This window comes from Crotalus tigris, unplaced genomic scaffold (genome assembly GCF_016545835.1).
Source record: "Crotalus tigris isolate CLP2741 ecotype Arizona unplaced genomic scaffold, ASM1654583v1 scf7180000024384.25900115:4084858, whole genome shotgun sequence".
Classification (NCBI taxonomy): domain Eukaryota; kingdom Metazoa; phylum Chordata; class Lepidosauria; order Squamata; family Viperidae; genus Crotalus; species Crotalus tigris.
In genome coordinates, this window is record NW_024100554.1 from 1820712 (window position 1) to 1847105 (window position 26394).

The 26394-nt window shown below is 39.0% G+C and overlaps 1 protein-coding gene across 6 annotated transcripts; it reads right to left on the minus strand.

Moving 5' to 3' along the window:
- On the minus strand, positions 1–24906 carry SNX31 (sorting nexin 31). Of its 6 annotated transcripts, none has more exons than XM_039328803.1 (14): positions 24702–24906; positions 23029–23103; positions 20114–20228; positions 19438–19502; positions 13523–13633; positions 12648–12738; positions 11674–11761; positions 10838–10907; positions 10548–10640; positions 7064–7267; positions 4553–4651; positions 3601–3678; positions 1415–1447; positions 1–318 (listed from the first exon to the last, which is right to left on the minus strand). In XM_039328803.1, exons 1-14 carry the CDS (start codon positions 24765–24767, stop codon positions 220–222), a joined length of 1287 nt encoding a protein of 428 aa, XP_039184737.1. In that variant the 5' UTR covers positions 24768–24906; the 3' UTR covers positions 1–219. The 6 variants fall into 6 exon arrangements, with proteins under 6 accessions (XP_039184737.1, XP_039184736.1, XP_039184735.1 ...); XM_039328802.1 differs by having other exon boundaries at positions 1415–1450; XM_039328801.1 differs by having other exon boundaries at positions 1394–1447; positions 24702–24904.
- Positions 24907–26394: the final 1488 nt, after the last annotated feature.

Here is a 26394-nt window from a genome sequence, read left to right on the forward strand (position 1 = left end):
TGATTCACTTAACAACTGTGGCAATAAAGGTCATAAGTGGGGCAAAATCACTTCACAAATGTCTCACTTAACAGCATAAATTTTGGGCTCAATTGTGGTCACAAGTCAAGGACTACCTGTAATGGCTGGGACCCTAAATGATGCAAGTTGCTAGTAAGGATCCTGGCTAAGTGATATTTTAAAACCAGCAAGAATGAATATTCTTTGTATCAGTGTCAATCACAAATCTTCTTCGCTTATCTTCTCAAATACACAGTCATCCTCATTTGATCTACTACTCTGTAGCCATTTTCTTGACTTAAAACCAGAATGAAATATCTGTAGAGAATAAAAAAAATATGATACATAAACCAATATAAAAGCATTGGGAAGCAAAAAAGTGCTACCAAATTTATGATTAAGAGAAAGAATTACACACTGAGCTTATGTTTAAATCATAACAAAGGAAAAAAAAGAATTTTCAGGGATCTGATCTAACAAATGCTATATGGCTATCACTGCAGCAAGTGAATTTAAGCACAGCAAACAATATCATCTTGTACTAAAAAGATAATTAACATCCGTATAACAATTTGTATTTGCATTTGTTGTTGTGCTTCAAGTATCCCCTTTTAGCAATTATGAGCTAAAGAAGAAAAAATTGTAGATGAGGAACAAAAACCCGCGATGCTATCAGAAGTTTGAAGCAGGAAATGCCCTAATAAATTCAGCCACTACATTTTATTAGCAATGAAGTCCCATAGACCATTTGCAATAATCCTGCAAGGCAAATATTTTAAGTTTGGGGATTGCAACTATCATATTTGTGGCTGCCCAGTGGATTATGATTTGCAATAGGCTACTTTTCAGTGTTCCCATTCCCTCACAGTCACATACATACTTCAGTTAAATGTGTTTCCTCTCTGTTGCATTAAACCCTCTGACTCTTGGGAAGACAGTTGTATCACCCCTGCTAATAGCCATGGTAAAGAGTTCTCTTACTATCCTCAACCAGCAATCCATATCAAGACTTAGAAATGATGACTTGTTCTCCATGGTTTGCCCATGGTTAATAATCTGCCCAACAGGAATATTGAGGTCCCTGAGAATTGCTTGGCTAAACACTGCTAAAACCGGGATATCCATATTTGTTTTAAGGCATTCTCATCAGAAAAAATAGGAATACAATGGCTAGGTTTATATGCACTGTGATTTGTGACTTATATATGAATCCAGCAACAGTGATTTATTAAGCTAACTATGATCAAAAGTAGCCATGGGTTGACGCAATTTATAACATTAGATAATGAAGTTCACTAATAGCTTCAAATTTCCAAACGTAATTGTCATCTCAGATCCCCCCCTACTCAACCAGTCTTTTTCCCACTCAAATAATGTAATTTAATTTACAAACCTGACTTGGGCGGATGCTTACTTTCTTAGCTGTATCTAATTCTGGATGCTCAATCTGCTAAATAGATAGGTTAAATAAGAAAGAAAAAGGACGTTACACAAAAAGGAAACACAGGTAGTCAGAATGTTACATCAAGTTTATTTCCTTGACCTGAGATGATGATGATGATGATGATGATAATAATAGTAATAGTAATAGTTCTTGCTTTGGCCAGACCCCACCTTGAATACTATGTCCAGTTTTCTGCATCATTCCAGTTTTAAAGAAATTAAAACAGGATCTGAGCAGGGGAATAAAAATGACCAAAGGACTTTGTTTTAGTCTCTAATCAGAAATGAAGGAGCTAAGAATGTTTTTGAGAAAGAAATTAAAAACAGATGTTCTAGCAGTGACAGATACTTGAAAAGATGCTATATAGAAGGTCAAGATCTATTTTACATCCTTCTAAAATATTGTTTTTCAGTATCAAGAACTTTAAGATGAGTGGATGCCGGCTAGGAGTTGAAGTCCACACATCTTAAAGATGCTGAGGTTCAGATACATTACTCTAGAGTAGCAGTTCTTAACTGGGGGCCATGTGGCTACCTGAGGGCCTTGGATATTTCAAGGCGGCCACAGGTGTAAATCATGTAACTGGGGCCATGTCATGTGCCAAAGGGATCAGCTAAAGGCAAAATGTATTATACTGCGAATACTGTCAGAATAGAATATAAATATATTCTATTTTCAAGCCAAATGGGTAAGTGTTAATCTTTTTTACTGGTAATGGGACCAAGACAGGGAGGGAGGGGGGGTGCAGGAGAGAAATGAAGTTGGAAGGGGGCCATGTGGAAAAAAAGTTCAGAAACACTGTTCTAGAAGACAGTTATAATAGAAATAAAGTTACAGGAAAACTTATATGGACAGATATATGCTGCCTTTAACTGAATAGCATTGGAGAAGTAACTGTAAAGGATGCTTTCATACCGGTAGCAACTATCATTGCTATAAGAACTTTTTACAGCAACAGCATTTATGTATGTATGTAAGGAAAAGTGTATGTAATCGGGGTTTTTTGTTTTGCTTTCATTTTGTTACTGCCAAATAGAAGATGGTTGTTGCTAAGGGTCAGAAAAAAGACTGAAATTAATTTGAGTTAAAAAAATTCTTACACAAGATGATACAACATTCTTTATACCATGAGGTATAAAGAAACATATCAGGACCACATTTTAAAAAGGTTGAGCTAGAACAGGGGTAGTAGGCAACCTCAGCTCTTTTATGGACTTCAACTCCCAGAATTCCTGAATCAGCATAGCTGACTCAGGAATTCTGGGAGTTGAAGTCCATGAGTCGTAAAAGAGCTGAGGTTGCCTACCCCTGATTTTAGAACAAAGAAGAGGACCATACCAAGCCAAATAAATTAATAAAATGCAATTAATACAATTTGCCATGTTTTCCCCTTCTAACAAAGCAACCATTTTCTCCTTGTAGTCAGCTGGACTGAGAGAAACAGCCTCAGCAAATGAGAGGTGCAGGGGGGTTGTTGGATGTTAGCCAGAAAACCAGCCAGGTGCAACACCAGAAGACTCAGGCACTGAGCCTAGAAGCTGAAGAAAGGAGCCTTCAGTGACTGGTACAGGCACCTGATATGACAACATGAACCATGGGACTTGTAAAAGAAAGGCTGCCTGCACTCCCACCCCACCCAGGATTTACTACAGTGCAGCATTATTACTTCTCTCTGTTTTACCAAAAGAGAGTTGAGCACTCATGGATTCTGAAAAGCAGAGAACAAAGTGGGAACTTAATGATTTGTACTCCCCTAGTTCTGGTGGGAGAATGAGAGAATGAGGAGAAAATAGGTGATGGGATCCTGTTAATGGGAACAGAGCCAACCGGAAGCCATAGGACTGGAGAGATAATGCCAGCTTTGCTCTGATATCTAATAATCAACACAAGTCAGGAAAATATCACCTCAGCACACGAAAGAATCCAACACTTTATAATCACACAAGTTCAGAGCACATTTGGAACAAGCTCAAAATCCACATGTGGAGATCCTCCTTTTTACTGAATCTTCCTCTTAGAAACATAGAATATTATGGCAAGAAAGCCACAAGAAAATCACTGATATACCCACAGTAGGTCATCATATGGCATTACAAAGATACTGCCAATAACTTAACCTCAATGTTCAATGAAATTAGATTATCAACTTTGCTCACCATCTCTTGATCATTCTTGGTTGTTGTCATCAGCTGCTCTGATATTATCTTTTTTAAGCAACTGCTTAGAAGAAATGCCTACAAAGATGAAATTAAGTTTTCATTAAAAGTCTGAATTCCTTTTTATAGTTTATATTAGTCTCAGCCTGTGATTTACTTGAAGGTGGTGGTGAATTGAAAACACACCCCTCCAAATTATAAACATTATAAAAAAAAAAAGTGCAACACCCAGCTTTCTAACTTGTGAACCAAGAGTTGCCAACTACAACTATAATCAGTCTTCCCTCCTTCTACCTACGCAGCACAAAAAAGCCAAAATCCAAAAACTCAGGAGAGAGAGCAGGATAGATTTTCCAGGAAATTAAATACAGAAGGAAGAAAAGAAATAAAGCCCTATTTAGATGATATTCTTTAATTCACTGGGCAAGCATCTCTTCCCAGATAAAGGAACTGCACATTCACCTGTTTTCCACATAGTTCTCTTTTCAATGAATGGATTTGTCTTACTCCTCCAGTTCATCAGTAATATGATCATTTCAATCCATAGGTAATTATTTGGAGAAAAAAGTTGTTTATTAATCAAACACATCCTTTAAAAAATCCCAGCTGATGTTTACATATTCTGGATTGGTTGCTAAATGAGATATCGTATGTTTTTTTTTTCCCCTCCAATTTATTACCATATGAAATAAACCCTACCAAATCTATCCTGAAGTGAACAAAAAAAGACCCTATGTCTTGTAACCAGTTAGGGAAAGGGGGAAGAGATGTAACTCAGAGGCAAAATATATTTTTGTTTGTAAAATATTTAGTCATTTAGGAAAGAGGATTTGCTGAAACCTTATTTGGATCAATATTAACAGGAATGTGTACCTGGGCTGGAAAAGATTAGTAACCCTGATATTTATGCAGCCATATAATAATCTTTTACTGTATATAAACCGAAACAAACCTGTTTTGTATTGAAGACAATCCATCTCCACTTATCGGATTCATTGTACTCAATTCTGAGTTCCAAGAATTGATCAAGTCCGTGGCCTAAAACTGATCCCTGAATAGTCAAATTGGAAAAGAATAACAAGAACAATAAAAGCCATATAACAGTATATCTTAAATTCTCCCATCTAGACCATGTGATTCTTTTTATAGAGAAAAGTCACTTCTGCCAAGGCAGGAAAAAAGAACAAGGACCTGGCTTCATATGCTTTGTAGAACAACTAAGATATATAATGTTAAGATGTCAGATAGAAAACGGAGAGCATAATAATAAAAGAAAGCAGCTCATAACCATTTAAATTCAGTATTTGCAGACTCTTAAAACCTGGGCATTGTGATCCTGAAAAATGTCCTTTCTTGAATTTAGCAGGAATATTTTGGAAGGAACTGACTTGAAGGATCATGTTTCTATTTTGCAGAGTCCAGATTTACCTTCCATCACCAGGCAGCCCCAAGTTTGAATAAAATATCAGAAAAGATCTTCCTAGCTCAGAGGCTTGTGATACTACAAGATTCTATCAAGGACTCCACCATGAGAATGAGGATAAACTGCAGAAATTTGAAAAATGAATGTCCTTTTTCACACCCTTTTATAAAATATATAGACATGCATGTATAGCCAACAGTTTAAAATCATGATTAATTGATGGGATTCTAAGTTGCTCACTGTCTTTTTCTTGGGCTGTGATTAGATCACCACATTAACGAGGAGGCCTTTGTAAAAAATAAGGGCAAATAAAGGGCAGATTCTTCCAGCCAGCAACAATAGATAGACTGTTAATGCTTTCCTGGGAATCCTTTTCTTTCTGTATTAAAAAAAAAAAAGGCAAGGGCCAATCACTCTAATTTGGCCTCGGGGAGTTTCTTCTGCAGAGACTTGCAGTGAGTGATTTCTGCTGCCCTGCAGGTGGAATTTTGAGGAAGGGAAAGAGGTTTCCCTGGAAGCATTCATGAGCCAGATGGAGACCTGGTTTGTGGGCTGGAGATTTCACTACATCTGCTCTAGCTTTTTTGGAATATACGTAGTCCTCAACTTATGACCACGATTGGGACCAGAATTTCAGTTACTAAGCAAGACAGTTATGAAGTGAGTCATACCTGATTTTGTGATATATATTTTTTTGGCATGGTTGTTAAACGAATTACTGCATTTGTTAAGTGAATCATGTGCTCATTAAGCAAGTGCAGCTTTCCCCATTGACTTTGCTGGTTGGGAGGCGGTTGGGAAGGTTGCCAATAATGATCACATGCTCTTGGGACACCGCAATTTTTGTAAATATATGTTGGTTGCCAAGTGCCCAATTTTTGATCACATGACCGTAGGGATGCTGCGATGGTTTTAAGTGTGAGGATCAGTTGTAAGTCACTTTTTTCAGTGCCACTGTAACTTTGAATAGTTATTAAACAAATGACTGTAAGTTGAGGATACCTGTACAGCCCAGGGATGCTTCATGCTTGCCATTTAGATGTTTGATGTGTTTCAAGAAATACCAGCTCTTGTGAGTACCAGAAATCATAACAGATTTTTGAAGTTTATAATCTGAAACTGAGTCCTTATAGGACTACTCAGAAGGAAAAAAAAGAACATTTGGGAGAAACATCTCAATGTCATATTTGCATCATATTCTGCTAATCAAGAAGTAGGAATAACTACTAAAAATAACCCGTTTATTTTCTTCTCTTTTCAGCCTATACAACAGGGATTCAAAACATTTTGGTATCAGTGGATATGTTGGCATTTTGAGTGCATGTTACAAACAGCTGGCATCTGAAAACAAGCTGATGAAGCGGTTCCTTACCAGATCGTCTAACTTTGTCTTTTCAGGGCCATTGTGCATATTCCCAAACAAGCAGAGACCTGAATCCCTTTTATTTTGACTTTTATTTCTAAGTCTAGAAAGTCTAAGTCTAAGCCTAGGCAGTATAGGCAGGGCCCACCCACATTCTTGGAAATAAAGATACTTGAGGATAGCCATTTGCCTGTTTCCCATTTATTTTTGTTTTTTGGGGGGGTGGGAATAATTTTTAAAAAATCAAATGGAGCCTAGCCAATACCAACAGGTCACTCAAAGCTTACATTAGTCTCTTAGGGATCATTGGCCTGGGTTATAAATGGCATTTCCTAATAGTCTTTCCCAACTTGGTAGTGTCAATATGTTTGAAATACAATTCCAAAAATTCCAGCCTACGTGGCTGAGAGGAATTCTGAGAGTTGCAATTTCAACACACATGGAGAATATGAGTTTGGAGAAGAATGTCCCAATTAATATGTGATCAGTGATGACATACAATGATTGCACAAATAGCTTCTTACCATATGTTCATGATATAGCAAATACACACACAGAATCTATGTATGGGCTATATGTTATTGTTCACAGTCTATAAAGTAAGAATATTAATGCACATAACAGGACTTCTGGAGGTACAGCAGCAGCAGCAATCAATAGTTCAGCACGGTACTTACAAGAAATGTGACCTGCCAGCACCTTATCCTGTTGATCTTGAAATTGACTTCTTTGATCTGATTGCTAGGCAACTTTATGCAGCAGCTAATTTCATTATTTCCCACATGAATAGTGGCAGTACAACCAACTTCAGGGTAGTCACAGGAACAAGGAGCAAGTTGTATATATCCATAATGCTGGATCTCTCGAACCAGCTCTAAAAACTGCAAGAGAAACAGCAACTAGAGGAGAGCAGTAGGTTACACATAACATCTGTAAAGGTGTCCAACACAACCAACTTCACAAGAATCTAGCTGGCTCCAAAGTCCTTTCTAATCACACAGTATGACCAAGTGCCAGCTAACTGAATAGTATGAGATTCAATGCAGTGATTCAATGAAAATACAAATGCCAAAAGTTATATGGAATGTTTAATTGATGAGAAAAAATGTGCTTTCCAGGAGCAGCCCACCAATATATATTTAATTCTCTGGATAGGTAACTTGCATCATACATTCCTTTCCTACATCTTCAGATGCTGAAAAACTCCTAAAGATTCTCCTCAACAGTTACAAACTATAATTTATAGTAATCATGGGGAATAGTTTTAAATATCCAAAATTCACCCGCATATTCTATAAAGGTCTAAAAAAATACATCTTATTTTCTTATATGAATTGCAATCTATAAACTTGCTGGGTATATCTACGCCCTAGTTCTTCCAAAATTGTAATTCCAGTCTAGCATGAGGTAGTATATAAGTTCTGCTTCTCTTTCGTGTTTATTTATTTATTTATTTACGAGACTTATATACCGCTTTAAGTGCAAGCACCCTCTAAGCGGTGTACACCAGTAAGCAATGTATATATATATTTACATTGCCCCCAACAATCTGGGTCCTCATTTTACCTACCCCGGAAGGATGGAAGGCTGAGTCAACCTTGAGCCGGTGAGATTTGAACCGCTGACCTGCTGTACACAGTCAGCTAAAGTGGCCTGCAGTACTGCACTCTAACTGCTGCGCCACCTCGGCTCATCATTTTATAGCATTTGCTTTTTTAAGTATATACCAGGAAACAGATTGGAAGAATACCACTATTTCAAACAGCATAAATAGGGAACTGAAGCTGATCAGAAGGCTGTATTCACCTGGGCCCAAGAAAGTTTGATACAAGACAATGTAAGGGAAAACTCCAATCTTTGCACAGGAGCCATCCTCCTGCTGGCAACCTTGTTGTCCCCTGCCTCTTTCTGCACAAATAACTTTGCATCTCTTCCAAAAACAAGGACATGACAGTGACAGACAAAACCAATCCAGCTGGTGCTACCATAGAAGCAATGACCAAAAGGCAATGCTTCCAACAGATTGGAATCTATTCCCATTTTTATATAATAATTTCTAATTTTAATTATTAGCCTAGGCATTTTATAAAAATTAATAGACATCAAAAAGGAATGGTTTGAATACATTCTGCATTCTGCACTAATTTATTTCTTGTAAGTTGCAATTTCCCCTTTCTTGTGATTAGAAAAAAAAATGGAAAGAGATGCTCATAAATTTCAGTGTATACATTTGCTTATTTGAGTGGGGGAGTGAATTATAAATAAATTATGAACATCAAGGCACTGGTGTAAAGACGGATGAAAGTCTAGCTATCCTTTCAATATAATTAAATGCAGTTCTGGCCCAGACCCCTGTATGAATATATAAATTCCAGTTGCAAGAAAAAAAACAAAACTTGGCTTCCAAACATGAATCCAATTATACCAAATATACTCTAATTATTCCAACCCCAAAGGATGTGTGTGTTTTCTTAAGTAGCTTTCTTTTCAGTTTTCAGATCATTTGCAATTTGAGGAAGCTTCACAGAAAAGCATTTACAAGCTGAGTATCTTTTACAAGTCTTCAGTTTAATTACCTCTGAAAGAGAGGGGAAGAATGTGGTGGGGCTTCAATAACATAAGAACGAATCACTCAACTTCACTGGAACTCTGGGGGGATTCAGAAAATGGGGGTAGGGATATTAAGGAGAAATCCCACTGCCATAGGAGAAGGTTGCTTGATAATTTACAGTTAAGTTGACAAAATGGAAATTCTTCCTAGTAAACTTCACTGTAATATTTGTTATATGGACTTAATTTGGCTAAATCTTGCAAAAAAATTAAACTGAGAATAGTTAAATAATTTGCATAGAATAGCAGTTTTATCTGTAACATTCTAGAAATACCTGGCTTCTATAAACCAAATATCTATGCATCCACTTTCAAAAATGCGGATGACTATATATTACAATGAGTATATTAACTGCTGTTGCATGACAATATTTCACTCTACTGAACAAAAGCCTTAGTTGGGAAATCAAGAATGAGGTGACCTAGAAATGTAGTAAACACAGTGATAAATATCTTCAGCATCATTCCCAAGGCTGCCATCGATGGTTTGATGCAAATAGCCATAGCTTTCAGTGGCTGCTTCCTCTCCATGCAGCTTGCATGGGCTGTGATATGAGAAGAACAAGTTAATCCAGTGATGGTGAACCTATGACATGCATGTCAAAGGTGACATGCCACAATATTTTGGGTGCCATACCAGATTTCACCAAAACCTGACAACTATTCTTGAAAGGATATCCTATGTTTTTCAGAAACTGAAGAAAGAGTTGTGCAAGAATGGGGTGTGCTCTTGCTCAGCCTCCAGACCTCTGGAAGTTTCAGGAGAGGACCATGCTCTCATGCAGCCTCCAAAGCCTCACAAAAGCTGCAGAGGCAATGGAAGTTCATTCTACAAAGCTGTTTCAAAAACCAAGGTCCTTGTGGACCTGGAGCAGCCTCAGGTGCTCCAGGTCCCACAGGGGCCTCTCAAGAGTAAGAGCATACCATCTGAAGGTAAATAGTGTGTGGCAGATCCTGGAGAGCACTGGACTGTTGAGGCAAGGTTCATGAGCCTCGGGGAATGATGCAAAGTGGCCTTTTTGAGTGGCAATGGTGACCCTAGGGCTGAGGTCAAGGCCTGGGCAGGGTACAATCTACCTCTGTTCAAGGTAGATGTGGGGAAGATTGAGAGTTGTTTTGCTTTTGTTCGCCTAGTGGGGTGACATGCCAGCATAGTCAAGTTAGGCATTTTCTGATTTGGGACAGGCCAAGCCCAGAGTGCCATCACTGAGTTAATGTCTTTGTTTTAATTCCGATTGCCTTTCCTCTAAATCAGTATTTTTCAAACTTGGCAACTTTAAAATCTGCAGACTGTAGTTCTAAGAATTCCCTATGGTAAAACATAAGCACTTATGGTAATAATGGTTCAGCATGGTGGTTTTGATCTTCATTTCTAAATGGCTAAATTTGATGTTTAAAAATCTGAAAAACCCACATGGATAGGAGGTTGATATTCTTCTTCAAATAAAACTGAAGAAAAGGCAAGTCTTTAAACATGAATGCATTCTCTGGTATCTTCGGATGATAACATATATTCTGAAAAGGACCACCATAATTTAAAAACCATGTTACCTTCAATTTATTTGGTGCCTTTTGCAGCATTAGAAGCTTTTGCTTCTGTTCCTCTTTAGGTTTGACCCAATTCATCTCTAGCTCCTGTACAACCTTTTTTGAGAAAAAACCAAAACAAAATATATAAGCAAGTAAATGTTAGACTAGAATACATATGTTTACTTTCTGTAGGCTAGTAGCAGGATAGAGTTGAAAAACTGTGTTAATTCACAAATAAATAAATCATAGGTCATTTCATCTCAAAATTTGCCTAGCAATTTTCAAAAAGACATGCTTCTTCTTAAGCATACCTGCATGTAAAGTAAGTTCACCGAAGTTCTACAGTCCATTAACACTTTATCTAAAGAAGGATCCATATACCTGCCCAATAATGTACAAGGAAAGAGAAGCCATTAAACCAGTGGCATACATGCAAAGAGAAATGTCACCAAAATATTGTAGATAAAAAATAAATAAAAATAAACTGAATTTAAGCAACCAGTTCACACTTTTTATTGCATGTTATGATCGTGCTTGATACTACATGTATGATACATTCCTTAAAATCATTTTGTATTTTTGGTTTTATGTATGTGCCAAAAGCACCACAGATATACATAAGTCGCATGGAGAAGAACAAGCTTATTTTGTTCTTGTTTTTATTTATCAGACTGATGAATCTATTACATATTCAATAGATAAATCTATATTCAATTATGATACTATGTTTATAGAATTAGTGAAAAAACTCATTAGGTGCTGGAGAAAAAAATGTAACTGGCCACATATTTTTCAATGTTCTTTAATTCTTATGAAAAAGGCTCCACCAGGGTCTTTACCAGATTTTCCAACCATGGACTTTAATGGACAATACAAACATAGGGTGGAAATTAGATTCTAATGGACAATTTGGATTTGATTTCCACTTCAGATATGCTGTCCAATAATATTTCTGATACATTGACTGATATGACAATTCTGAACTTTGGGGAATTTTGAATGTACTGCTCTCAATGCATTTAGAAAGTGCCAAATTACTATCCCACAAGCTGTAATATATATGGAACTCATATTATGATTTTTCCCCTCCAGCACACTGGTATTTTTAAAATATTTCTTGCTAATTTCATTTCTGCTTCTTGCTCACCATTTTCTGATCCCAATCTTACAAGCCGATTCTTTTGCACTCCGGAGACTCACATAAGGAAGTTCAAATTCTGCTAGTTTTTTCAACACTGGAGAGGTATGGGTAAGAAGAAAGGGGGAAAAAACATTTTGATTTTTTTAATGCTATTACAAAGAAATACATTTATATCTAAATGTAGTGTTAATTAAACACAAGATTGGTGGGGTGCTAAGTATTCTGTGTATGTGCCACAAGCTGCTGACTTTTGTGATTTTTATAAATTATGCAAACCTGCTGATCATAGGAAGAAACAAGGAGCACTTACTCATATATGCTAGTATCTTAGAATCTCCTGTCGAGATTCTAAGATACTAGCAGATTTTCCCCATTTACTTTCAAATGTGTCTTCCTAGCCATAAGTTTTAGCAATAGGTATTATATTGGGAGCAGGGAACCTGGAGTTTTTTCATATCCCCTGTGTGTTTGTTTGATCTGCCGGCATGGTGGGATGGGGAAAATGAATATATTTGAATTGTTTGAATTGCACTATTTATAGGTTGAAAGATGCTGGATGAATTTTCTGCGGGTTGAGCTTAAGCATAATCAATTTGCCACTCTCTGGAAAATGGATGTTTTGTTGTGTTTCGTATAATTAAAGGTAAGATTTTGTATTTGGGGCCCAGATTCTGCCTGCCTTGTGCTTAGTCTTCAGTAACTAAATATGCCACTTTAAAAAAATTGTAAATTGTGGTCATGTGACTGCAAGATACTGCAAACTGCCCTAAATTCAAGCTAGTTACCAAAGGCTTCAAATGCAATGACATGACCACAGGGGTGGGGGGGGGGGAAATGTTGGCTCTTTATATCTGGATTGGGGAGCCTGTTGTAACTTGGAAAGATTGCTAAGTGACCAGTTATGGTATTAAATAAGGACTGCTTGTATACAGATGGCATGCAACATGAAAGTAATGTGTGTTACACAAATGATTTCTTACTGGATATTTGTCCATTGTTGTGATCTTGAATAAGAAATAAGCTGAAGTATTGTATTAGCTCCCTAGAAAGTTCAATCTTGTATGATATCACCTGGAGGAAAACAAAAGATGCATTTTCTCCTTAAACTGTTGAGTTAGTTATCAAATTAACTATTTTAAGTTCCATAGCTGTTTTGTTTAAAAAATTAGTGAGAAACTCTTGCCTCTGCTGACTGTGTGTAGGTATCTTTACAAATTCTCTCCTGCAGGAAATATGAATACAAAACATTTTTTTTCTCCCAAGTCTTTTTCAGATAGTGGGATAAAATATTTTAAGTAAATTTTTTAAAAAATTAAAAAACCTTCCCAAGTGCTCTCTGGTGAAACCCCAAGTATTGTCATGACAAATAAGCACTTTGTTGACTGGCCTATCTCTTTAGGTAGTCACAACACACTCTGGCCTGAGAAAATAAGTTGAATCCTAAACCAGTTTGGGTTGGCTTGTGTCTTAGCACTCAATCACTATGGTTTATACATTCAATCACTATGGGTGTCTGCAGGGCATGGTCTATAAAGACAAGATGGTGGCCACAGCAATACAACTGAAACTCCACCCGTTTTTGTATTACTTTTTAAACCATATCCTGAGGATAGCTCTGTATAGTAATTCCAACGTATGCTGCACAAACCATACTGGCTGGGTTTTAAAATTTATGGATTATTCAATAAACCAATAAACCACAATTAAGAAACCCTCACTTTGTGTGATGTGTAAGCCCATTTGCTGTTTTATGAGGCATCTGTAACAATATATTTCAAAAATGGGAAGGCTGCTAATTATGCTTGGACACACTTCATATGAGATGCTGCCAGATCAATGTGTATATATTACTTGCCTCTAGCACTCTTTCAGCAGTGTCTGATGTCTGAATATCAATCCTGAGATACCTTCCATCAGGAAGATAAACATCCAAAAAAGCTTGTTGGGTTTGGATTTTAAATGTTTCCTGCAAGACATGAAAGCTTAATGTTGAAGGCATTGATGGGTGGTCTCATAAGTATGCTGAAAACATAGCTTTATTTCAAGAAAAAGTATTTTAGTGGTAGACTAGGGGAAAGGTAAAGGAATCATTAAGCTTATATCACTTTTTCCAAGAAACCAATCATTTTTCTGAATTTATAATGTTCAGGCAAAAACTAAATATTTTACATAGGGGAACAAAAGGTGCAATAAAATTGTTCATAAATTTATTGCTAATAAAGTTTCTAGACAATCTATAAAATACCTTATAAAAGAATATACTAGGATGTCAGAACATTTCCACTACATTCATTTGATAATTATTATATTATCATATATAATATGCTATATATTTCAAATTATGGATTGTTGTACAAATGGCATTTATGCTTTGATAAAATTTATTATTGTTCCATATATCAGTTTTCCTATTGAAATGACATGAAATGAAATTTAATGGTGAAAAAAGTAAGGTTCTACATTTAGGCAAGAAAAACCAAATGTACAGGTATAGTATAGGGCAGTGGTTCTCAACCTGTGGGTCGGGACCCCATTTGGGGTCGAATGACCATTTCACGGAGGTCACCAAACAAGGCTGTCTGCCATTTTTCCCCCCTTTTCTTTGGCCACGTCCCTGGCACCCAGTGATGTATAAGTGGTTGGGGGTCACCACAACATGGGGAACTGTATTATGGGGTCACAGCATTAGAAAGGTTGAGAACCACTGGTATAGGGGGTACCTTGCTCAATAGTAGTAACTGTGAGAGGGATCTCGGAGTCCTAGTGGACAATCATTTAAATATGAGCCAGCAGTGTGCTGCAGCTGCCAAAAAAGCCACCACAGTGCTAGGCTGCATTAACAGAGGGATAGAATCAAGATCACGTGAAGTATTAATACCACTTTACAATGCCTTGGTAAGGCCACACTTGGAATACAGCATCCAGGTTTGGTCACCACGATGTAAAAAAGATGTTGAGACTCTGGAAAGAGTACAGAGAAGAGCAACAAAGATGATTAGGGGACTGGAGGCTAAAACATATAAGGAACGGCTGCTGGAATTGGATATGTCTAGTTTAATGAAGAGAAGGACGAGGGGGGACATGATAGCAGTGTTCCAATATCTCAGGGGCCTGTCACAAAGAAGAGAGAGTCAAGCTATTTTCCAAAGCGCCTGAAGGTAGGACAAGAAGCAACAGATGGAAACTAATCAAGGAGAGAAGCAACCTAGAACTAAGGAGAAACTTCCTGACAGTTAGAACAATTAACCAGTGGAACAACCTGCCTCCAGAAGCAGTGAATGCTCCAACACTGGAAGTTTTTAAGAAGAAACTGGACAGCCATTTATCCAAAATGGTATAGGGTTTCCTGCCTGAGCAGGGGGTTGGAGTAGATGACCTCCAAGGTCCCTTCCAACGTTGTTGTTGTTGTTGTTGTTGTTGTTGTTGTTGTTGTTATGTATGCTATATTAGTGGACCCAGAAAGAGTCTTTTCTGTTGTGCATCTGCCCTGTGAAATGACAACCCCTCCTCCAAAAATGAGCCCGACCCTCCCAATGTTTAGGAAGACCCCGAAGATACGGTTCTGCTGCAGGGCCTGTGGGTGCAGCCATGGCAGGAAGCCATTACAGTGGCTTTACTGAGCTGATGTAGATGGAATTATGCTGCTGATCATGATTTTCTGTTTTGAAATTGATTATGGACAGTTTTTATGTTTGTATATTGATTTTTTAAATTGGTTTTATTGGTTTGTTTTTAGTTGTGGTGAACTGCCCAGAGTGAGATGGATGGTCATGGGCAGCCATGCAAATCAAATTTATAACAAAGAAACATTGGACCACCAAGTTAGCTGCTGCAAGGTTGCACAGGCTGACTAGAAACAAAGCGTGACAATGACAAAGTAGCAATAATGAGGCATTGGAGGATCTGCAGAAAATACCATTTGATTGCAAACAAGAACTGGGGGAGGGGGGTCACAAAATAGACAAAGTAATAGAAAACAAACAAGCTAAAGTGCTCTAGGATTTTAGAATTCAAACAAACAAGCACCTGCCAAACATTTTAGACTAACAACTGTTGCTAAGAAAGACAAAAAATTCTGCATAGTGGATGTAGATGTGCCTGGAAAAAGCAGAATAGAAGAAAAAGAACTGGAAAAAATCACAAAATACTGAGACCTACAAATAGTGGCAAAGAAAAGCAAAAATAGTACCAATACTAATAGGCACCTTGGGTGCAATAAAACTGGAGCATCATTCAAACACCATTGGCATTACAAAATCACCATCAGTCAATTGCAAGAGGCAGCTTTATTTGGAACAGCTTATATTCTGCCATGATACCTTTAACACCATCCAACAAGACTATCTGCCTATCCCAGGTCCTTGGGAGGGACTTGATAGGTAGACCAAAATGCCACATCCTGTCTAAATATCTGACTGACTGTGTAACTAATCATAATAATAGCAACAACCTATATCAGTCCACATCAGTCTCATTTAGCCAAAAGACATAGTGAAAAAAATATGCCAGCTGGGCGCACAATTTCACTAACACACAAGGATAAAACATGCAAATGTTAAATTACAAGTCTTGGCCAATGCTTTTAGGAAATAATGTGGCAAATTTGATAATTAAAACAATACCTGAGATATTCATCAACCGCTTAATTAAAAGTTAGCAATATTGAATGCTATATCATTTGCAAACCATTTCCCAGGACTAATCATGAAGTTTAATTTTATTTGTTTAGACTGAAATAGAATAAGAATATTTGTTTGCCATATTCATTATATTCCAGCAATTTGATTGTGCTGTCATTAATTACAGCATCAGGAATGCTTACTATGCTTATTTTATAGAGCAATCCTATGATGTAGTGCTCTGGGTGAAAAGAGAAACAGAGGCTCCCATTAAACTATTGGAACAATCCTTATATTATTTACAAATGTACCAAGACTTTAAAGGGAAACAGTTTAAAATGATGTGAAAATGGCAAGACAATATCCCTAGAAAAATGGCCAGATCCCATTAATCAGAGATTATGCCAGTGATATGCCAACCACATGCCCACGTGACAGGCGATAAATTACAGCTTGGCAGTCCTTTTATGCTTCTCAACTCATATGGAACGAGCACACAACACAAAAGACAGGAAAGAGAAAACTCTGCAAACCAAAGCACGTGGATATTTTCTTAGGAAGAAATTTACAGAGGATCTACAGAGAGTGCAGGCAGCCCTCCTTGAAAGCACAAAAGGGGGAAATTATTTTGACAAATGAAGAAGAGTTTCAGCTATAAGCATCCATAGGTGAAGATTCCTACACCTTCATTAGGGGAGAAGGAGAATGAGTTGTATACACTTTCTGCATGCATGCGTAACAGGTGTAAACATTCAGCCCGGAATTACAGTCGTAAATCTCATACTGGTTATTAAGAAGGTCACATGTAACCGTGACCGATTTGATGATCTTTTTTGCAGGGGTCATTAAGCAAATATCATGATCGTTAAGTGAATGCATTTTAGCCACTTGGAAGTAAACACCAGTTTGTGGCAAAAAATATTGTAAATTGTGATCACATGATGAGATGCTGCAAACAGTTGTAAATGTGGGCTGGTTGCTAAGCACTCAAAATGTGACCATGATAGGGAAACATCTCTCAGAACTTGGAAATCAGGTTGTAAATAGCTCTGGAGAGGTGCGTCATAAATTTGAATGGTCACTAAGTGTCACTACACCAGTAGTATAGGAAAAGACATTGGCAATATTATATTTTTATGGCTCTGATAGAGAAGCATGAACTAGAGCTCACTGGCAGAAGGCCTTTTTAAAATTTTCACTATTGACTTTACTTTAAAGATCTGCCATTGATAGGATGTGATTTACACACTAGAAGAGCAGAAGTGTTTCCTCTGTACTGGCACAATCTCTGCCCCATTTGAATCATCTCATTTTAGTGGGAAAACTGGCAAACCATCCAAACGTAACTAGCAAAGCTACTGGGTATTCCAAATGATGCATCAGTTAACATAGCAGCATAATTATATCATGTATGTAAGTATGTATTTATATATATATTTTCAGCAAGTATTGCAGGCCCAATTGGGAAAAGAAAGTTCAGGACCGTATAAGTTGGAAACATGCGGAAGATGCCTTCATCCTGCAGTGGATAGACAGTGGTTAAAATGATGATGATATATGTGTATGTGTGTATATATGTGTGATTAAACTTTGGAATTTATGAGTTGTGCTGCTGACTACTAATGTGGCTGCTTCCGGAAAAAAAAAAAAGACTTGGACTAATTCTTGGAAGTAATGGTTATCAATGGCTATTAGCCTTGATGGTTGGTATGATGGCCTCTGAAGGTCAACCAGTAGGAGACTAGAGGACTTTCAGTTTTTGGCCACTCTGAGAGAACAGAGTGTTGGACTAGAGGGGGGTCCAATCCAGCAGGACATTGCTTATGGTTTTATATAGCAGGGGCCTCCATCAAATTCTATTGCTTGGAAATACACACTGAATGTCCCATAATACACACTGAATGTCCCATAAAGAGGTTGACACACTTCTTTCAACTTCTCAGCCAAGGGGAAATCAGAAACAAGAATGCTACACAATGCCTTCAAGTATGTATCAGGTGGTAAGTGACACCGCTCTGGTAACATAAAGGAGATGTTGACATTTTTACGTCAACACACCTCTCACCTCTTGTCCTGCCACAAGTCCAAAATATTTACTTTAATTTAATGCCAGATCTCAAGAAGCTTATCATACTTTAATGAAGCTTTCAAACTGGTCCCTAAGGGACTAAAAAGATATCAGGTCTTTTATAGCAAAACCTTCCTCCGGTCAACTGAATGCAAGAAAAAAACACCTCATGGTATATTCTAATAAAGAACATTATGAAACTGAAAACCTCACGTGTTAGTGTTTATTTTTAAAATCCCTGTGTTTGAGCTGCTTTAAAAGTAGCAATTTATCGCTGAGTGTATAGCTCTTATTTTTAGCCTGTAATAAGGTTAAAATGGTTAATTTTAAGAATAACTTCCAAAAGATAAAACAGTTTGAATTCAATATCTGCCATATAGAAGAAAGTAATTAAGAACAGCTCACAGATGAACATAGAGGTGGTCCTTGACTTACGTTTGGTTACTTACCAACTGAAGTTATGATTGACCCCAAAACATACTTATGACTCAAATTAATTCAATTCCCCAGCCCCCCCATCATGTGATCATATCTTGAGCATTCAGCAACCGGCTCACATTTATGTTCATATGCGGTGTCCTGCAGTTGCATGTCCACAGCTTATTATTAATTTTTTTTTTGCCAGAAACTAGCATTTACTTTTGGTTTCTCTCAAACGATGCCCACTGTAGATAATGGGTTCACTTAACAACCACAGATGACCCTGGTGATTCATTTAATGACCACTGCAAAAAAATGTAGCAAAATCAAGTTGGTCACATGATGATCCACTTAACAATTTATTACTATTTATTAGCACAATTGATTGCTGTAATTCCAGGATCAATACCAGTAATAAATTAAGGACTACACATACTAATACACACAAAATGCTGGCTGACTGTTGCTGTGGGTGGAGACAAGCTGGACAAAAAGAACAGAGGAACAGAAAATGGCTGGCTGATATAGTGAACGTCAGTACTCCATATTTAAATATTTTATTATAGACCTCAGTAACAACAAACTAGCTTCTAGTCTATAAGGACAGGAGCACAAGTAACTGTCCTTCTCTTACCACCTTTCTTTGAAACAAAAAAACCTTACCTGCTGTAATTTCCTAAAGAAACTAATAAAGACATCGCTGTTTGTAACACTTGGGTCAACGGAAACTGAAATAGAAGAAATTGCAATAGAATAGAAAATATATCTTAAAATATTCAACAGATGATCAACAAAGAAAAAAATATGCATAATTTATATAAAATAATTAAAGTTTTGATAAAGGCATATATAACTCAAAGGAAGTTTAAGATTTTCATAAATGAAGTGTTTTCTTTCATTACCTACAGATTAATGTTTAATCTCGAGAAATTAGATTCAGTTTAGAATATTTGTACAAGGTGAATTCTCTGTGCTTTTTTTTTTTCCAGACTGCAGATTTTTCTGAGGTCAGAACTTCCACTCCAAATATCACTGGATTCCCCATTCAACTACAGCATTTTCTGAGAGTCCCAAAACCTCATGAAAGACTGTTCAAAAAACCCAGTGAGCTCCAGTAGGAAGGAGCTGGTGCAGAATTCCTGGCCCTTAAGAACTGCACTAAATGCAGCCCAATATATCTGCTGATAAATATCCTTTAAAGTCCAAGTCACCTAAAACATCTTTTTCTGCACAATTTCTTCCAACCCCTTTCTAGGTTTATGAAATCATAGCATGCCCAATTCAGTATTTGCTTGAACGCTCATTAAAAATCAGTTGCCAAAGTAGTATTTGGTAATACCATTCTGTAGATATTGTTCTAGCTGCGTTCTCCTTTCATCAGCCATTGACTTTGTCATTGCAAGGTAAAACTTTGGAGGAAACGAAGGCATTCCTTTTCCAAAGACTCGTCTTAGCTGAAAAGATAAATAATCTTTAAATGGTACTAATCTGTTAGCAAATATCAAGTATTTATTACTTGAAGATGTGCATTAATAAATTCCCAAAGGTTACTTCCTTTAAGGATATTGGCCTTCATAACAGATCTGAATTGGCCTGTTCTTATGTTACCAACAGAAGAGAATATATGCAACTCAGTGTTGAATTGTGCAGTCCTTGATACTCTCTGAACTAGGTTGCTTGTTTGCAGAGTCATTATCTAGTCATTACCCAACTAGGTAACAACATCAGTGTGGAATTTGCTCTCTGGTTACAGTATATACCAGTGGTAGCAAACCTATGGCACGTGTGCCAGAGGTGGCACTCTGAGCCCTCTCTATGGGCACACGTGCTGTTGCCCCAGCCCCGTCTCCCCCCGCTGTCCCCTCCTCACCAACAGACCCCCCAGAGAATCGGCCCTGGGTGTGGTCCGCGCGCAGCAGCCCAGCCACGGACATGGCAGCCAGGCAGTGGGGACAAGACTCTGCCCTTGCGCCCCATTGTGTCCAGATGATGCTGTAGGGTGCAGGTAGAAGGCGTGGCTGCCATGGCACTGCAGGGCCGCCTGGGTGATCTGCGATGGGCCATGGAGGTGGTAGGTAGCCCTGCGGGCTGGCAGAGCAGGACGGGGAGGTGGGCGGGCGGGAGCAGAGCAGTTTTTGGGCACTCAGTGTCTAAAAGGTTCGCCATCACTGGTATATACTGTACAGTAGCTTGGTCTGACAGTGTTGGTATGGGCGTGTTTCTCCTTGTTAATTCCTTGATTAGGGTATTCTTTTTCTGGTAGATTGTTTGGCATTAATCCCTGCCTTTAATTCTCTGGGTGTTAATTGCTGGAGAGAATGCATTCTGGTCTGTTTCCTTCTTAGTTTTTTATTGCTCTTGAATGTTGTGTAAAGGTAGCTTATCTCTATGTGTCTACTGATGACTGATATTGTCTTGAGTGTCAAGTTTCCAGGAATTCCTCAGCATTTCTGGATTTAGCTTGAATTTCACAGATTCCTATTTGAAACTATGGTTTTGTCTGTTCATGTGTTGTGAATTTATGGACTTTTAGTTGTGTCATAACTACTAGTTGGTGTACATCGATGTGCTTTGCTAATCTTCATAGTGGCTTTGCAATTCTAAAGTCTTTAAGATCTGATCTGATGTCCTGGCAAGAGAGGCTAATAGGTTTATAATGCTTTCAATGACACTACCTATTTGATATTGTGAAAACATCATCTACTGATATAAAATATTTCAATGATGCAGCAGATAATTAGTCATATAAAAGAAAAATCACTAATGCTATTTGTGACACTATACATAGGCAACATAAGAATGTACTGTATATAGATATTTTTGGAAACCTAGATTGGGCAGAATAAAACCAAACTGAGTGCAAGATTTAAGAAAAGTCTCAGTTTATAAAAAGAATAACAAATACTATCAGGATGAGATATAGCAATTAAAACTTATCAAAAGGTAAAACTATTTTCTATTAGAAAAATAATAATTTTGGAGCAAACCCATATTGCTATGGTCCTTATATGCATGTAGTGGTGTAAGTAGTGTTCCCATATTTCAAGGTCTGCCACAAAGAGGGGGGAGGGTCAACCTATTTTCCAAAGCACCAGAAAGCAAGACAAGAAACCATGAATGGAAACTAATCAAGGAGAGAAGTAAAATCTACTACAGAATTAAGAAAAAAATCCTAACAGTGAGAGCAATTAACCAGTGGAACGACTTGCCTCCAGAAGTTGTGGGTGTTCCATCACTGGAAGCTTTTAAGAAGAGACGGGATAGTCACTTGTCTGGAATGGTTTAGAGTTTGCTGCTTGAGCAGGTGGTTGGACTAGAAGACCTCCAAGGTCCCTTCTAACTCTGTTATTCTCTCTTATTCTCTATGAATACTTTGTGTACTCATTGAAAAATATCATTTTATTCTTCTTTCTCTCTTTCCCTTGCACAATTGTTCAATTTTAAGAGATTCTCTAGTGGAGAAGTTCAAGAAAGTCAAGAAATTGGCCATTAACACACAACTGAAGTCTGGGCTCTTTTTACATGTAGCTCACTATATGAAAAGAAAGTGGGTCTTTCATTGCATTCTTACAACTGCAATTTTGACTTTTTTGATCTGCTTCACAGATACACAATTTGGTGAAAGGACAAAGAAACTTTTCTTTCTCTGGCTGATATTCTTATTTCCATAATTTCATTGGAATAATTAAAGGTTCAATAACAATGGTATTATTTACACTAAAGACCTATTTTCTGAACATAGTTTTGATATGTATGGTCCTCACTTCTTTCATGGAAAGCCCCAGTTCTGAAAATACTCTAAGGCAGGGGTAGGCAATCTCGGCTCTTTTATGACTCATGGACTTCAACTCCCAGAATTCCTGAGTCAGCATAGCTGACTCAGGAATTCTGGGAGTTGTAGTCCATGAGTCATAAAAGAGCCGAGGTTGCCTACCCCTGCTCTAAGGGAATATTATCCAAAGGCAAAGTGGAGAGCCTCTACTGTTGTATGTCCCTGCACACACACAAAGTTTCATGCAGCAATAAACTGCTAATGTGTGAACATTTCTTTCATGTACAAAGCTAGAAAGATGTCAAACATGGTGCAAAATTTAAGCCTGAACTGTGTCAATGACCCTAGGGCCTAGGCAAACAAACCAATCAATGTTATAAAAGTACCATTTGTCTTGTGGCTCTCTGATAGACAATAAAAAAACCCCAAGAAAAGTGGTTGGATGAGGAAAAAAAATAAAGGGAATGAATTCTTCATCTTACCTGTTCATTCCAGCGATGCAACTGACTGTAACGTAACTTGCAGAAAAGGAAGCCCTCCAGATATACAGAATATAGCTGAAAATACACAGTGTCTAAATAGATTGTTAACGGAACTCACCACTTGCTATCAGTTGTGTTCAACCTTGCATTCCTACCGGCCAAGAAAGAGGAACCTCATTCCTGTGGACCAAAATTGACCTTGGCATGCCCCAACTCATAGTGGCAGCCACAATCACACTAGGTGTGAACAAAAGGGTTTTGATTGCATCATTGTGGTCATCATTTTGACTTTTCTTACACAAACACACACACACACAGTGCTTTTTTTCTTTAAAAAATAGGTGCCGGACCTCACACACATCATACAACCCGCCTTGCCTACCCTACAAGGTTCCATCCAAAAAAGGTGCCAGAACTCCATTCTGGGCGTTCTATGAGAAAAAAAAAGCCCTGCACACACACATCATGAATACCTTTGCGCACAGATTTGTTATAGCTTGACCATCTTTTTATTCAGGAGGACTGGATCTTGAGACTAAGTCAGACTTTCTCAGCTTCAATGACTTTAAGACAGGCAGACTTCAATTACCAGAATTTTCCACCCAGTATTTTAAGTTGCCAAGATTGAGAAATGCGGGACTAGTTCTATTCCAGAAAAGATACCCATTACTTCAGTCTGGAATATTCTAAAGGAATAAATGTTAAACTATATCCCACCCTGCCAAGGAAATTAAAAGGAAGCTTGTGAATTTTCACAGATCACCTGATAGGAGTGTTACAAGCACAGCACAAGAACACTTGTCTTTTCTCTTTTTGTTCCCACACTTCCGTTGTGATTTTTAGTACCTATTTGAGCGTTCATTCCAATTTCTGTCATAAACTTGTTTGTACGTGTTATTTCCTCGGCAGCTTTGAGCGCTGGCCAAGTTGGTGAAGTTACAAGTCAAACCAAATCAAAACTATCCTTCCTTTCTCCCCCCCCCCTCCGGTCCCTCTCGAAAGCTCCTTCTGATCTCCCCTTTCCTCCCTTCCTCTCAAGCCCCCTCACAGACGCTTCTCCTCTCAGGCGCAGAAACGCGCATCCAGGCCGGCCAGCCAGCCAGCCAGCCAGCCAGCCTTGCTCTCCCGCTCAGGGAAGTCTTTACCCCCGGCAACCACGCTCCCACGCCGCCCAGCCCACACTTCGCGCGGGCACTAGCTGCGCTCCCGCCCCACAGAACCATCTTTGCTCTCCTTTCTTCCTTTCCTTTCGGGGCTGCAGGAATGGGTGGGGCACGCTCACTCTCCGGGTCGCCACGACTGTCTTAATCCCTTCCAGGCCGCCAGCGCTGCCCAACTGTTGATCCTCCCACCCCCACCCCCACCTCCTTTAAACGGGATCGTCGGCCATCAAATCCACCTGCTGATGCCCCCCCTCCGCCTCGCTCCGTCCCTCCCCACCCGGCGCACTCCGCTTCCCTCCGCCTTTTCCCGACAAGGGCTCTCGCCTGGATGAGGCAACTGGGGGCCGAGGGCACAGTTCCCCCCCGCGTGGGGCATCGACCGCGGAGCGCTCGAGGAGCAGAGCATGGCTCGCGCTGGAGCACCTGGCAAGGTCTGGCACTGCCCTTCCCGCCTCCCCTCGTGTCGGGATCCACCCCTCCTTCCCTCCCCGTTAAGGGAAGCTACTCCACCACGTAACGGCCGCCAAACTTCTCCAGCAGCTCTTCGGAGAGAGGGATGCTGAAGTGCATCTTCATGGCGCTGCCGGCCGCCCGGAGCGGAGTCGATGGAGCCGTCTGGCGGGGCCAAGGAGGTGGAGCAGGGCGGCCGCGGTAGGATTTGTTTGCTCCACACGTGACGGAGAAGGGGCGCGGTTGCTTCCCCCCCCCCGGCAGGCGAGGAGCGAGGCGGAGCGGGGGCAGGTGGAGGTGATTCTGCGGAGCGCGGGGTTGCCTCGCTTAACGCGCTACCTAAGGAAGAGGAGCGTCAGCAGTGGCCCCGAGCCGCGATGGAGCTTCGAGTAAGCTAATGGGTCAGCTAAAGAGAAATCGCTTTGCATTCGATTATTATGTTTAAGGGCAGCTGCTTGAACAACCCTCCTGTGTTTATGATGACTCCGAGCTCTGCTCTTGCAAAGCCTGTATTTCCTAAAATAACGAATTATCATACAATTAAAGATCAGTGGTTCCAAGGCCACCTTTAATTAAGTTCATAAAATCTCAGATTTTATTCAAAAGCTTGCCTCACCACAATAATTTGTGATTTTGTGCTGATGAAAGTCAATATATAATAATCTGGCTTTGTGTTGAGAGATGGTGTGTCCTTGCAGTATCAAGGGCCGTCTTTAAGGACTCCTAAAGAGAACTTCATAGGTCACAAGCAGTGCTCTGAATTTTACAGAGAAGCTACTGAAAGCCAAGGTAGCATCTGTAACACTGATTTTATATGAAAGGAGTAACTCTCATCTTCCAGCAGACTGGGTGCTGCATTCTCCATCAGTGCCAGCTTCGGGGTATTCTTTAAAGCAGACACAGGTAAAACGCATTGCAGTAGCTAATGTGGGAGATAGTAAGGGCATAGTATGGATAATCATTGCCTAGGCAATATGCTTCAGAAGGGACTACAATAAGAAACAACTGCACTGGAAAAAAAGCCTAACCTGCTTCTTTGGGAAAACTGCCTCCCCATATGGAGACATGACTGGAACAGGAGAATTGCTAGATGTTTTCTGAATAAATAATACACTTGCAAGATTCAATCCCAGCTTGTTTCTTCCCATTCCAGTTCTGTAACAGCCTCTACATCCTGAGTCGGGACTTTAACTACAGGTCAGCCCAGAGTGGTGATGTATTATTGAGTGTTACTAATATACTGATGATGTTGTATCCCAAACTGACAATGGCCTCCAGGGGCTTCATTAGTCATATTAAACCAGTGGTCTTCAAACTTGGCCCTTTTATGACTTGTGGACTTCAAGACCTAGAATTCCTCAGCCAGGCATGCTGACTGAGGAATTCTGGGAGTTGAAGTCCACAAGTCATAAAAGGGCCAAGTTTGACGACCCCTGTATTAAACCCTCTGAGCCTCTTGAGCAGCAGCAGTTCTCTAGTAAATACTATCTACTCAGGAAGAATTAGAACCATGTAGATGAGGCCCTTTGGCTCCCAGTTTTCAAAATGGAGCCAGAAGGATAACATGACTGATGGCAGTGGAGGCCACTGAGAGAAATAACAGTAGCTAGGATTATATCCTGGACCTTCATCCTAGCTGATGGCTGTTTGTGCACAATCTACAAGAGAATGCAAGAACACCACAAAAGCATTCTTTAAATATAATTCAGTGGTCTGGAAGTATAGAACAAAAAGGAACCAGAATCACAATGTA

Excerpts from the sequence above, each read along its gene's own strand:
- SNX31 (XM_039328799.1), bottom strand. The coding sequence starts at position 24,767 with ATGAAGATGCACTTCAGCATCCCTCTCTCCGAAGAGCTGCTGGAGAAG. Across the intron at positions 10,641-10,837 it reads TGAACTTACTTTACATGCAG|GTTGTACAGGAGCTAGAGAT; the intron begins GTATGCTTAAGA and ends TTCTCAAAAAAG. Across the intron at positions 7,268-10,547 it reads AGGCACCAAATAAATTGAAG|TTTTTAGAGCTGGTTCGAGA; the intron begins GTAACATGGTTT and ends TTTCTCTTGCAG.